The sequence below is a fragment of the Oryctolagus cuniculus genome, chromosome 4 (genome assembly GCF_051225735.1).
Source record: "Oryctolagus cuniculus isolate XC-2025 breed Fujian yellow rabbit chromosome 4, ASM5122573v1, whole genome shotgun sequence".
NCBI classification, from domain to species: Eukaryota; Metazoa; Chordata; class Mammalia; order Lagomorpha; family Leporidae; genus Oryctolagus; species Oryctolagus cuniculus.
The window spans coordinates 139664602-139679513 of NC_142870.1; the positions used below are offsets into that span (position 1 = coordinate 139664602).

At 44.0% G+C, this 14912-nt stretch overlaps 1 protein-coding gene across 6 annotated transcripts in view; it reads left to right on the plus strand.

Moving 5' to 3' along the window:
* The first annotated feature begins 274 nt into the window (after positions 1–274).
* The window catches only part of GK5 (glycerol kinase 5), an 88796-nt gene continuing 74158 nt past the window's right edge, over positions 275–14912 (plus strand). For 3 of the 6 annotated variants that reach the window (XR_016232750.1, XM_017346816.4, XM_089331107.1), the window contains exons 1-3: positions 280–560; positions 11035–11128; positions 12635–12710. Coding sequence is in view for 4 of the 6 variants with exons in the window: in XM_017346816.4 (XP_017202305.2) it covers positions 414–560; positions 11035–11128; positions 12635–12710 (317 nt within the window). In the remaining 2 variants the exon portion in view is untranslated. Of the gene's footprint in view, positions 561–11034; positions 11129–12634; positions 12711–14912 lie in introns of all 6 variants that reach the window. The other 3 variants (XM_051859010.3, XM_008266275.5, XM_089331108.1) reach the window with 3 other exon arrangements.

Sequence of the window (14912 nt, forward strand, 5' to 3'; positions counted from 1 at the left end):
TTTATTAATAAACACTTTCGGCCGGACCTCGAGTTTGAAGTCACTTTCCTTTTCCTAGTACTAGAGGCGGCTTCAAGGTGTTAGGAGTTACTAGAGAAAGAATTATAAGGGCTAAGGCAGCGCCCAGCTCAGCCCACGCGGGAAGCACGGAAGGAGAGAGAATTCTGACTCAAGGCTGCGACCACACCCCTCTGCCCTGCGCCCGCCCACGCAGCCCCGGGCGCGCGGCCGTGACGTCACGGCGCCAGGCGGGGCCCGCGGAGGGGCGGGGCCGCCCGCGGATCTCGCGGCCGGGGGCGGGCCGGGGGCGGCGGCCCGGCAGGGCGCGCTCGGCCCCTGAGGTGCGGCCGCTCATAGCGCGCCGGCTCGGGGGAGGCGGCGGCGGCGGCGGCGGAGCGACGTGCAGGATCAGGATGTCTGGGCTGCCCGGCGGCCCGGAGCAGAGCGCGCCCGACGCGCCGCGCGCTGGCTTCGTGCTGGGGCTGGACGTGGGCAGCTCTGTGATCCGCTGCCACGTCTATGACCGGGCGGCGCGGATCCGCGGCTCGAGCACTCAGAAGGTGACCCGGCAGCGGGCGTCGGGGCGCGGGCCTGGGGCTCGCGGAGCACCCGGGATGGGGGCTGCGGGCGGCGAGCCGGCGGGTCTGCCTCACTCGGTCTGCACGCGTCCACCTGCCGCATCGGAGGGCCCTCGGTCCTTGGATCCCCGCCCTCCCTCCCCGGGCTGGACTGAACCCCGCACGCCCTTCCAGCCAGGCTGAGGCGCGAGGGGCCCGGCGTGGGGCCCGGGACCGCCCGCTCGCTTCCTGTCACCTGGGGGATTCGCCTCCCGTCCTTACCCGGGTGGGACTGAAGTGATTGGCGGGGCAGAACTGGGCAAGCAGCTCGTTTGCAGCCAGAGGGCGATTTGTGATTTGCTTGATTTTTTTCTTCATTTCCTTGATAGACCTCCAAGTCCGTCTTTACGTACATTTTAATTGCTCAAGTCTTGATATAATTTAAATTTGTTTATTCTTCAGTGGTCACCATTACTGACTACTGATTGTTCACCCAACCTGCTGACCCCCTTGCGTATCAGAGGTAGGGGCTGTGTGGTCATTGAGAATTCCCGTCGATATCTCCTGCTTTGAGAAACCTACCAGTCTTGGTTGGTTGTTGCTAGTAAAGCCTGGAACTGTTGATAAAGTTGGTCAGCAGCCAGCTAGTTGGTATTCTTTGTTCTTATTTTAATGATGTGTTATTGGAATAATGCTTATTGGCAAATCACACTTTTTGGATCTGCTACTCTTTTTTTCTTCTTTCCAACACAACATCTTTTTAAGTTAGGAGTGTTAGGGAGGACAGGAGCCATCAGGTACCATTTCCAGCAGCCTTGTTCCGCCCTCACGGAGATCTTTCTCATCCCAGGAATAAGTCCAGCTGGAGTACAAGTAGTGACTGCTTTAAGCATTTGTCAACACTAAGCTTCCATTCAGGATTGCGTCCAGGACAGTGAGCGGAGACTGCAGCAGCTCGCCCTTCCCTTCCCTGATTAGCTGTGCAGGAACACTGCCCCCACACCCTCTCCCCACCCCCAGCCTCAAAGCACCGAGACAGGCAGACACTGCTGATGGTGTGCATCTTATCTGCTTTTTCTTTCTTCTTTCTCCATCCCTACCTTGCATACTCCTTACTTGAGACATCACCTGTTGCTTCCCAGGGCACACTTTAGCTGGAAACTGGCATCTTTAGGGGGAGTCGGGATTGGATCCCAGGCACTCTATTGTGGCATGCAGGCATCCTAACTTGTGTCTTAACTGCTTCTCCAAACATCTGTCCCTCCTTATCTTTTTGCAAGTCTTATCACAAACACAAGGATACTTTTTACCATCTCTCTTACAGTTCCAGACACAAAGTACTTTTGTTTTAGGGATTTATTTTTTAGAGATTTATTTATATATGTGGAAGACAGAGTTATAGAGAGAAAGAGGAAGGAGAGACAGAGATCTGTTGCTGATTCACTCCCCAAATGGCTGCAATGGCCGAAGCTGGGCAGATTCCAAGCCGGGAGCCAGGATCTTCTTGGTCTCCCACAAGGGTGCAGGGGCCCAAGCACTTGGGCCATCCTCTGATGCTTTCCCAGGCACATAAGCAGGAAGCTAGATTGGAAGTGGAGCAACCAGTTCTTGAACTGACACCCATATGGAATGCTGGCATCACAGGTGGTAGCTTTACCCGTTATGCCACAATGCCCACCTCAGGAATTTTTTTTTAATTAAAAAAGATTTTTTTTGACAGGCAGAGTGGATAGTGAGAGAGAGACAGAGAGACTGAGAGAAAGGTCTTCCTTTTCTGTTGGTTCACCTCCCAGTGGCCACGCCGGCAGCACGCTGTGGCCGGCGCACCTCACTGATCCGAAGCCAGGAGCCAGGTGCTTCTCCTGGTCTCCCATGGGGTGCAGAGCCCAAGCACTTGGGCCATCCTCCACTGCCTTCCTGGGCCACAGCAGAGAGCTGGACTGGAAGAGGAGCAACCGGGACAGAATCCGGCGCCCCGACCGGGACTAGAACCTGGTGTGCCGGCGCCGCAGGCAGAAGATTAGCCTAGTGAGCCGCGGCGCTGGCCTAATATATCGTACTTTAGAAACAAGAGGAAGATAGTCTGTGATTTTTTTTTTTTTTGACAGGCAGAGTGGACAGTGAGAGAGAGAGACAGAGAGAAAGGTCTTCTTTGGCCGTTGGTTCACCCACCAATGGCCACTCCAGCGGTGTGCTGCAGCTGGCGCACTGCACTGATCTGAAGCCAGAGCCAGGTGCTTCTCCTGGTCTCCCATGCGGGTGCAGGGCCCAAGCACTTGGGCCATCCTCCATTGCACTCTCGGGCCACAGCAGAGAGCTGGTCTGGAAGAGGAGCAACCGGGACAGAATCCAGTGCCCCAACCAGGACTAGAACCCTGGGTGCTGGTGCCGCAGGCGGAGGATTAGCCTATTGAGCTGCAGCGCCGGCCTATGATCTTTTATTATAAATTGCAACTGGGAGCCGTCCTTGTGGTGCAGGTTAAGCTGTGGCTCACTGGCCAGCAGCCTATATTAGAGCCCCAGTTCTACTGGGTGCTCTGCTTCTCATCCAGCTCTCTGCTAATGTGCCTGAGAAAGCAGAGGATGATGGTTCAAGTATTTGGGCCTTTGCTACCCTTATGGGAGACCTTAGTGGAGTTCTGAGTTCCTGGCTTCAGCCTGGTCAAGCCCTGGCTGTTGTCATTTAGGCAGTGAACCAGTAGATGGAAGATTCATTCTCTCTCTCTCTCTTTCTATCTCTGGGTTTGTTCCTCCCTTTCTATTACTCTGCCTTTCAAATAAATAATCTTTAGAGAGAGAGAGAGAGAGAATTCCAAGCATGAACCTTTATATTTGGAGATTTGTACTAGGCGTCTCAGAAGATTTCAGCTCTGTTTCCATAGCGTTCACTTTTTCATGTTTAAGAGGAGAGAAGATTTACGGCAAACCCCTCCCCCCCCCAATAGAACATCATGCCAATATGAGAAACCATAAAAGAAAGTAACATCTTGGTTGGAGGAACAGGACAGAGTCCACCTCCAAGGGAACAGGGCGCTCTTTAGTACTGTGTGCCCTCTGTGGGTAGTATTCTCATTTTGTTTTTAATCAACAAAAGACACTTCTTTCTTGACTTTGATAATATCCTTGATCTGGCTTTGTTTTGGTGCTGTGTAGAGGAACAGGTCTCACTGTGTCGACTTGTATGGGATGTTGTGAGCTGTCCAGGTTGGTGGAATGGGAGGAAGTGACCTGGAAGGACCACTGTCAAGTCTGAAAGGCCCAAAACAGTGGTATCCACATTGAATTTCTGGGGATAAGGAAGTATTTGTTATAGTTGGTGCATTACCATCAGAGTCATAAAGTCTCTCTTTTTTTTTTTTTTTTTTTTTTTTGACAGGCAGAGTGGACAGTGAGAGAGAGAGAGAGACAGAGAGCTAGGTCTTCCTTTTGCCATTGGTTCACCCTCCAAAGGCCGCCGCGGCCAGCACGCTGCGGCTGGCGCACTGCACTGATCCGATGGCAGGAGCCAGGTGCTTCTCCTGGTCTCCCATGGGGTGCAGGGCCCAAGCACGTGGGCCATCCTCCACTGCCTTCCCGGGCCACAGCAGAGAGCTGGCCTGGAAGAGGGACAACGGGACAGAATCTGGTGCCCTGACCGGGACTAGAACCTGGTGTGCTGGTGCTGCTAGGTGGAGGATTAGCCTATTGAGCTGTGGCACCAGCCATAAAATCTTAATTGATGTTATTTGATGGAAATGGAATAGATTTCATTACATCTTTGTTTCTGATGAGCTCACTGGGGAATAATAGATTTATTTTCCATGTCACCCTGTGTCACCTTTATGTTCCCCACATTGCCACTGTTTCCTCAGAGTTTCCTTTTTCTAAGCTTTACCCATTTCTTACATGTGAGAGATTTCCCCTACATTGTGATCTTGCTTAATTAATTGTTCATTTTTTTTTTTTTAATACCATGCCTTACCCTAACACAGCTATATCTGAAATTTGCCAGTGTGGAACTTCTCTGGTTCAGTTCCTCCAGAGGGCGGATCTCCTAGGTTCTACCGGGTTAGGGAGGTGTGGTGGTTTGGCAGGAAAAGGGGAATTGGCCATCCACAGAAAGACTGAATCTGTCCTACATTCAGCCCTGGCTGGCTGAATTTCAGTGTTCAGAGGGTCTTCTAATTTCCAAGGTTCCACCTTAGAATCTGTTCCCTCTGAGAGTTTGCTCATATATTTCATTTTTGTTCATACATCTTGCCTTTTTAATGGAAAACCTAGGAAATCCTAGGCACTGGAGGACAAATGAACAAAAAGGACACATTCCCTGCCCTCTGGGTTCTCACCTTCTGAAGAATAGGAGACTTGTCTTATATATATATTTTTATATATTTTTAATGGCGTAATGGCTTGACCCTGCGTGAATGGGGCCAGGAGTTGAGCAGAGGCATAGTGTAATCCAAGCAGGGACTGAGGTACTGGCATTTTGTTCCCTGTTCTAAGCCGTGTACCACCTGGCCACTCACTGTTCATATCAAAGACATTTGTTAAAAATCTAGTCTGATCCTGTTTGCTCTCTTTCTCTTTTTCTTTGTGCCTTTGAACATTTTTTAGATTTACTTATTTATTTGAAAGAGTTATGCAGAGAGAAGAAAGAGAGATCTTTCATCCACTGATTCATTCCCCAAGTGGCCACGATGCCTGGGATTGGGCCAGGCTGAATCCAGGAGCCAGGAGCTTATTCTGGGATTCCTACCTGGGAATTTCCACTTATTTCCCAGGCCGTTAACAGGGAGCTGGATGGGAAGTAGAGCAACTAGGAATTGAACTAGCGCTCACATGGGATGCCGGCATCACAGGTGGTGCCTTAACCAACCATGCCACATTGCTTGCCCTTAATGTTTTTCTTTTAGTAGAGTCTTGAGAGGAATTGGAAATAAATATATGTGTTTAAGCCATTGTTTTAATTTGAAATCATGATTTTTGTCAATTTTTTTTAATTTAACAAAATAAAATGGACTTTTTTTGGGGTATGGTTTTGGCCTATAAATTTTAGCAAATGTGTATGAGTAACCCAAAAAACTCTCTTATACCAGCTGTTTGTAATCATACCTCCCACCCCCATATCTAACTTCTGGTAACCACTGATCTATTCTCAATGATATGGTTTTGTGTTTTTGAGGATGTCATGTAAGTGGTGTCATATCATAAGTAGTCTTTTGAGACCTTTTTTCATATTATGTCTTTGAGACTCATTCATGTTTGTTGAATATATCCATAGTTCATTCCTTTTTATTTCTGAGTCTATTATATGGATGTATATATTCATTTACGTCTTTTAACATTTGTTTTTTTCTCAGTTCTGGTGGTTATAGATAGCACAGTTATAAATATTTGTGTGCAGATTTTAATGGGAATATAGATTGTCATTTCTCTAGGATAAATACCCAAAAGTAGGATTCTTGGGTTGTATAGGAAGTGAACGTTTACCTTAGTAAGAAATTGCCAGACTTTTCCTGAATGTTTATACCATTTTGCATCTTTACTAGCAATGTATCAAAATTATAGTTGTCCCACCTCCTCATCAGTACTTGTTAGTTTAGTTATCCACAAATGAGTGGCAACTTATTGTGGCTTTCTTTTTTTAAAGATTTATTTATTTATTTGAAAGTCAGAGGTACACAGAGAGAAGGAGAGATAGAGAAAGAGAGGTCTTCCATCTGTTGGTGGTTCACTCCCCAGATGGCCACAATGGCCAGAGATGCACTGATCTGAAGCTAGGAGCCAGGAGCTTCTTCTGGGTCTCCCAGGTGGGTGCAGGGGCCCAAGGACTTGGGCCATCTTCTATGGCTTTCCCAGGCCATAGCAGAAAGCTGGATTGGAAGTGGAGCAGCTGGATCTTGAATTGGTGCCTATATGGGATGCCTGCACTGCATGTGGTGGCTTAACATGCTGTGCCACAGCTCTGGCCCCTTATTGTGGCTTTGATTTACATTTCCCTAATTGCTAATGCTGTTGAATACTTCATGTACATGTTTACCATCCATGTATTTTCTTTAGTGAAGTGTCTGTTCAAGTCTGTTCAAGTCTTTTGCCCATTTCTTTTTCTTTCTTTCTTTTTTTTTTTAAGATTTTCATTATTTATTTGAAGGGTAGAGTTACAGAGAGAAGGAGAGACAGAGAGAAAGGTCTCTTATCTGCTGGTTCACTCCTCAAATGGCCACAACAGCCAGAGCTGAGCTGATCCGAAGCTTGGCGCCAGGAGCTTCTTCCGGGTCTCCCACGCAGGTGCAAGGACCCAAACACTTGGGCCATCTTCTGCTGCTTTCCCAGGCCATTAGCAGGGAGCTGGATCAGAAGCAGAAAAGCTGGGATTCAAAAAACCAGCGCCCATTTGGGATTCTGGTGCTGCAGGCAGAGGCTTAGCCTACTATGCCTGCCGGCCCTGGCCATTTCTTAATTGAGTTTTTTCCTTAACTGTTGAGTTTTGAGATTTCTTTATTTATTCTGAACATTACATACTGTTCTAGGTTTATGTGATTTGCAGATATTTTCTGTTAGCCTCTATTTATCTTTCTTTAAGAGTATCTTTCACAGAGAAATGTTTTTGACTTTGTGAAGTCCAGCTTACCAGTTTTTTATGAATACTAACCTACTTTTGGTGTCATACTTAAGAACTCTTTGCCTAACCCCAAGTCAGAAAAATGTTCTCATGTTTTAAATGTTTTCTCTAGTGTTTTACAGTTTTGTGTTCTGCATTTAGATCTTGATTGATTTTAAGTTAGTCTTTGTGTAAGCTATGTTTATGTTAAAGTTGATATGTTCACTTATGGATGGCCAATTTTTCCAATATGTTTGTTTTAAAAAAATGATCTTTTCCTCATAAAATTGCTTTTGTCTTTTTGTCAAAAATCAATTGTCTATGTTTGTGCAGGTCTGTTTGTAAACTGTAAACTCTGTATTCTGGTTCAGTGATCTGTTTTCTTGTTTTTATGCCGGTAGCACACTGTTCTGGCTCTTGTAGCTTTATAGTAAACAATGAAAATGAATAATATGATTCTTCTTCTTTAATTTTTGCTATTTTAGATTTTTTTCCCTTCCCTATGCATTTTACAATCATTTTGTCTTTCTAGAAAAAATCCTACTGGAATTTTGATATAGAATTTTGATATAGAATTCTTGAATGATGGTCTTGTCTTTTAGAATTATTAAATGATGGTCTTTTCATATGGGATGCTGGTGCTGCAGCGAAGGCTTAATCTGTTACTCACAGTGCCAGCTCCCAGTTTTTAGCATTTTAATTATGATGTATCTGAGTGTGTAAGCCTTTGGATATATTCTGGTAGGGGTTTTTCAAGCTTTTCAGATATATAGATTTTAAATCTTTCACTGAACTTGGGAAGCTTTTAGCATTGTAACTTTCCTAACATCACTTTTTTTCTCCACTGACAATTTTTTTTTCTTCTTTAGAGATTCTGATTACACAAATATTAGACCATTTGCTATTATCACATACATCCTGGAGGCTTTTTTTTTCCCATCTTCATCTTTTTAAATTAATTAATTTATTTGAAAGGCACAGAGGCTGAGAGAGAAAGAGAGAGAAAGACAGAGGTCCTCCACCCACTGGTTAATCCTTCAATTGGGCGCAGTGGACGGAGCTGCACTGATCCAAAGCCAGGAGCCAGGAGCTTCTTCCAGGTCCCCCATGCAGGTGGAGGGGCCCAAGGACCTGGACCATCTTCTATTGCTTTACCAGGCCATAGTAGGGAGCTGGATCAGAAGTGGAGCAGCCGGGACTCGAACTGGCTTGAACTGGGATGCCGGCACTGCAGGTTGCGACTTTACTTGCTATGCCACAGAGCCAGCCCCACCCATCTTCTTTCCGTTCTTCAGATTAGATCATGTCCATTGATCTTTCTTCTCTTCTCTTTGTCATTAAGCCTATCCAGTAAGTTTTAAATTTTGATTATTTCAATTTTCAAGTCTATTTTTTCTCAATGTTTTTAATTAATTAATTAATTTTGCTAAGAAAAGTGTGTTTATATTTAAGATGTATAACATGATGTTTTGGTATTTTTACCTTTTTGGTATATTTACCTCAGTGTATATCTACATAATGAAGTGGTTACTACAGTTATCTTTTTAAAAAAAATTTTTTTTAATTTATTTGACAGGTAGAGTTATAGACAGTGAGAGAGAGACACACAGAGAGAAAGGTCTTCCTTCCGTTGGTTCACTCCCCAAATGGCCGCCACGGCTGGCGCTGTGCCAATCCGAAGCCAGGAGCCAGGAGCTTCTTTCTGGTCTCCCAAGCGGGTGGAGGGGCCCAAGCACCTGGGCCACCCTCCACTGCCCTCCCAGGCCACAGTAGAGAGCTGGACTGGAAGAGGAGGAACTGGGACTAGAACCCGGCGCCCATATGGGATGCTGGGCCGCAGGCGGAGGATTAACCAAGTGACCCACAGCGCTGGCCCCCTACAGTTGTCTTTGCTGAGAGTTTCTGTTTTTCCATTAATTTCAAGAATATTTTTATAATAGACACTTTAAAGTTTGTGTTGGGGTGGGCATTATGATGCATTGGATTAAGCCACTGCTTGGGACACTGCATCCCATATCAGAGTCCCTGGGATTGAGTCCCACTCTGCTTCCAATCCACTTTCCTGCTAATGTGCCTGGGAGGCAGCAGATGATGATGGCTCAAGTACTTAAGTATCTGCCACCCAACATGGGAGACCCAGATTGAATTCCAAGCTCCTGCCTTTGGCCTGGTCCTGCCTGGGCTGTTGTGGGAATTTGGAGAGTGAACCACAGGATGGAGGATCTCTCTCTCTCTCTCTCTCTCTCTGTCACTCTGCTTTACAAAAAAAAAAAAAAAAAAAATTAGTCTGTAGCAGAAAATTTGGCATTGCTGTCTGTTTCTTAACTTTTCCAATGTGAGTTAACATTTTTCCTGTGAACTACATTGATATTTTTCTTTCAGGAGATAATTATTGCAGTTGGGCTTAAGCCACAAATTCTGAGCAGCTGTCTGTGACTGTAGTTTTAGTGTCAATTCTGTTTACTAAATATGGGTAGTACTGTTCAGATCTGCCCTGATTGTGTGCAACCTGGAGGCCAGTCTGGCACCTGGGCAGTAGCCCACCTCTTAGTTCTCTTCTTCTTTTTTTTTTTTTTAAAAGTTTTATTTTTCTTTATTTGAAAGCAGAGTGACAGAGAGGGAGGGATAGAAAGAGATCTGCTGTTTGTTGATTAATTCCCCCCAAATGGCTGTAACAGCTAGGGCTGGGCCAAGCTGAAATCAGGAGGCTGGAACTTCGTCCTGGTCTCTCACGTGGGTGGCAGGGGCCTGGCTCAGTAGCAGGGAGCTGGATCAGAAGCACAACAGCCAGAACTAGAACTATGGCTCTGATATGGGACTGGCATTGCAGGCAGCAGCTTCACCCACTGCAACAACTGCTGGCCCCTTCATTCTGTCCCTAACATCTTTGGTCTGCTGTTCAAGATTACATTCACCCATATGCAACTTGGGGTGAGCCTGAGAGTTCATTTACAACTTTCTGTGGTTTCTTTCCCAAGCTTCTCCCTCTCTCAGATCTTTCTGGTACTTTTTGATTCCCACAGCATCCCTTTTTGGTCCCTTGGCCAGAAAGCTGAGGCTTTGGCTACCCCCCCCCCCAATCTTCTGGGTATTAACTGGTGTCAAGTAGTGGGAGAGAGAAAAAGTAGCCATGGGGGTTCACCTTGCAGGAAGTTTCAGTGTTTTAGGTGCTTGTTGAAACCCACAACTGTGGCTACAAGGAGGGGATAGGCTGGGTACAAAAGCATGGACCCAAGGTAGCGGGGAACGAACTGGGGTAATCTCTCCCATAGCCTGAGTGTTAGGAGTTCTCTTTCCTGTTTTTTGAGCCAAACACTAGAGTGTCCCCTGGTCCATGCTTGAGACCCAGTTCTGCTTCTCAGGGAGCCTGGGGTCCAAGCCAGGAGATGTCAGAAGAAATCTGGGGCACTCACCACTAAGTTAATAGCGCTGCAGTTCTTGTCACTTCCCAGTCTGCCTGCTAGTGTATACTTTTTCAGAGTACGCAAATAGCTATTCCTTGTACTCTGTCCAGATTTTATATTTGTATTCAGAGAGACACACAGGATAGAGTGTTTTTATTCCATCACAGTCTGAACTGAAACCTGGATCCTTCTTGGTTTGTTTCTTATTTTCTGAAAGTCTAATTTTTATTATAAAAATACATTTTCATTGTAGAAAATTTGGAAAATAAAGGTAAAGATAAAAGAAGCTGAAGTCTTTTGTAAACTTATGAACACTCATGCGCTTATGATATTTTTGTGTTGGTAGATAGTTCTCTTTATTTAATATATACTTTTAACAACAAAGTTAATTAGGTAATAAAATCATGTGTTAATTATTTTAACCATCGGTCTTATGACAGATTCTTTTGATGATTTAATGATGTTTTTTCTAAATCTTTTTTTTCTTAAATAGGTGGAAAGTCTTTATCCTCAAACTGGCTGGGTTGAAATTGATCCTGATGTTCTCTGGGTTCAATTTATTGCTGTAATAAAAGATGCTGTCAAAGGTAATTGGATTTATGAAAATAATAATCTCTATAGTATATTATGTTTATAATAAGAGTTTATGGTTTTCTTATGTTATAATATGCATACAGTATTTTATTGGGGACATAGTTTCCCATAATTTTCAGGGTGAAATTTGTGGTTTACAGTGAGGCACTTTATCAAAGAAAGGTAACAGCATCTTTCTCCTCTGGTTTGTCTCTGTTGCTGTAATATAATAAGTGTTTACCTTCCTTTGTTCTAAGTTGTAGCTTGTGCTGATTTGATTTCCTGTTGGGTACAAAGTACCACATGATTATAAACAAAGTTATTATGCACAGTTCCTACTCTCATAAGGTTTACAACTGAGTTACCTCCATTATAAAAAAATTTTTTTTGTTTAGTTTTCTGCGTGACCACTTGGAAAAGTACCCCCTGGCATAAAATCTTACCTGTTTAAGAGTGTTTTCAGTGCAGCCTTGTTTAAGACTATGGTGTGTGATGATTTGTAAATGTAAATTCCAAAAGCTCTTTGACTTCGTCTTTCTGTCTGAATTTCTTCTCCTCATCTTTTGAGTGTGAAGTGTTTCAACCCCTATTAAAAAGCTGCAAAAATAATACAGTGGAAACCTGTAGACCCCTCTCTTAGTTCTGAACATATTTCACATTGTTTTCAGTTCTCTACAAACTGTTTTTTTCCAAACCATTCAAGGCTTAGTTGTCAGCCCTCTATACTGCAACATTGTCTCCAAAGGAAAGGAGTATTTTCCTATATAAACGAAACACAGTTATCATGCTCAGAAAATTTAACATTAATGCAATTGATTTTGTGGTACTCAGACTTTAATATTCTCTCTTATCTTTTTACAATCTAGAATCCAACCAAAGATGAGGTATTCCATTTTGCTCACAGTCTCTTGTTTCCTTTAATCTGGAGCATGTTCTTCATGATACTGACAGTTTTCACAGATACAGTCCAGTTTATTAGACTGTACCTCACTTTGGGGTTGTCTGATTGTATCCTATGATTAAATTCTGGTTAAACATTTTTGAAGGAATTATTCATATAAGGAGTGATACATTTTCCTCAGAACTCAAATTAAAGGTGTCTCATGTTGGGTAAATTGATTTTAAAAGAATTTCTCTCTCTCTCTCTCTCTCTCTCTCTCACTCACACACACACACACTTGAGTTTCTGTATTAAAGAAACTTGGGTTTATTTGCCGCCTTGACATCTGTTTGTGTTCAAAATAAGACTTCACCTTAATAATTATATTCTTTTCCCTGAGGGGAAAATGAATGAATTTCAAAAATTTGTGCACCAGGATAACTTATTATAATTCAGTTTTTCCAGAAAGTTCCTGAAGTCCCCTCCTTTGTGTGATTATGACATGTCAATCAAAATTTTTACAAATGGAGATGCCACATGTTTGTCTGAAAAAATGACATCAAGTCATTTCTTTTCTGTACTGTAATATTATAATGAAAAACTTCACTAACTTTTTAAACATGTTTTATTTGTCTTCTAGCTGCTGGAATACAGATGAATCAAGTTGTTGGTCTTGGCATATCAACACAGAGAGCAACTTTCATTACGTGGAACAAGTAAGTGTGTTGTGTGGCAAGCTGTCCACTCTCAGTTCACGCTGTGTGGACACACTGCTGAGAAACCTGTCCAGGCAGTTTTAAATTTGGGAATTGAAAACAGTTTTGCTTGGTTAAAAAGGATGAAAGCATGTTCCCTGCCTATCATCTGGGTTTGGCTTCTATAAAATAATAACAATTAAAAAAACTGTTGCTGTCATTAAATTCTCTGTTCCTTTTTTTTATAGTTAACTTTTCAAATAAGCATGGATTGAAGATCTAAAACATTCGCTTATACCAAAAGAGAGTTACAGGAGCCTAATAAATTTAGAAATACAATACATGTGTATGGTTTTTATTTTCAGTCTACTTCAAATGTAATAATACATTATTTATAACAGATGAGGTATATATAAACATGATTATAATAGAGTAACTACCACATAGTCATTACCTGTGATACTATAAGTTTCTTTATTCTTTTATTTATTTATTTATTTATTTATTTATTTTTTATTTTTTGACAGGCAGAGTGGACAGTGAGAGAGAGAGACAGAGAGAAAGGTCTTCCTTTGCCGTTGGTTCACCCTCCAATGGCCACCGTGGCCGGTGCACCACGCTGATCCGAAGGCAGCAGCCAGGTGCTTCTCCTGGTCTCCCATGGGGTGCAGGGCTCAAGCACTTGGGCCATCCTCCACTGCACTCCCGGGCCATAGCAGAAAGCTGGCCTGGAAGAGGGGCAACCGGGACAGAATCCGGCACCCCGACTGGGACTAGAACCTGGTGTGCCGGCACCGCTAGGCGGAGGATTAGCCTGTTGTGCCGCAGCGCCGGCCCTCTTTATTCTTAAAACCTGTTATTTAGGTATCATATCTCTTTTTACAAAAGAGAAAGAAACTGAAGTGAAATAAGTACATTGTTCAAGGTCAGTCAGTACATAGAGCCAAGATTTCAGATTCTCTTTTTGACTCTGAAGCACATGTTCTTTCCACTACCCTCATATTGCCTTCAGCGTGTGTTTCTTGCTTTTTTTCTTTTCTTTTTTTAAAAAAAAAACAATACTGTTAGTTGTATCTGTCTTCGTAGGCACTGAACCGCAAAGGATATCTTGAGCTTGGGCAGTGGAGAAAAAAACGTGGGAAGAGTCTTAGGAATATATTCAGTGAATTCATAAGGACTTGGCTTTTCATCCAGTATTAGGCAAGAGGAGGAAATTTGAGTTTGCCAGTGTTTCTGCCCTTCACGTTTGGGCAGACGTGATAGAAATTACAGAGACTAGAAGAAAAGAATGGGGTGGGTGATGGTGGTGGTGGTGGTGGGTACAAGGGGAGCTGCTGAAGTGGTTGAGTTTTGGACATGTGGATGTGGAGTTATCCTAGAGTTCTCCAGATCATTGGTCTGATGTAGAATGAGACATGGAAACCTGCAAATGGGTGCTCTGGTTTTATAGGGCATGGTGCAGCTCAGGTTGAGGCCTGTGTCTGCAGTCCCCCTGCACCACCCACTTTGGGCACATCTCAAAATAGGAATGTTCTTGTCAGATGAAGAAATGAGTTATTTCAAGCTATCTGTGTAGATCACGGTGTCTAATTAATGGTGCTATTGACATTTGGGGCCAGATAATTCTTTGTTGCGGGAACTCTCCCCTGTGGCATTGCACATGTTTAATAGCCTCTCTGGCGTCTACCTGCTAGATGCCAGTAGCACGCACATCCCTACCATTATGACAACCACAGATGTCTCCAGATATTGCCAAATGTCCCCTATCTGAGAACCATTGGTGCAGATGAAGCATTGGGAAATAGGTGTGTTCTCTGGCAGAGATTATCTGGAGAAAAGAACACTGGGTTGAAGATTAGGACTATGAGTGTCTTCCCCAAAATTATTTTTAAGATTTATTTGAAAGATAGAATTGCAGACTGCGAGAGAGAGGGGGAGAGATACATAGAAATTTTCCATCTGCTGGTTCATTCCTCAAATGGCTGCTATGGCAGAGGATGGGTCAGGCCAAAGCCAGGAACCAGAAGCTTCTTCCGGGTTCCTCCCATGGGTGGCAGGAGCCCAAATACTTGGGCCACCCTCCTCTGCATTTCCCAGGCCATCAGCAGGGAGCTGGATTAGAAGCGGAGCAGTTGGGACATAATCCGGCACCCATGTGGAATGCTAGCATTGCAGACAGTGGCTTTACCTGCTAAACCACAATGCTGGCTCCTATTTTATCCT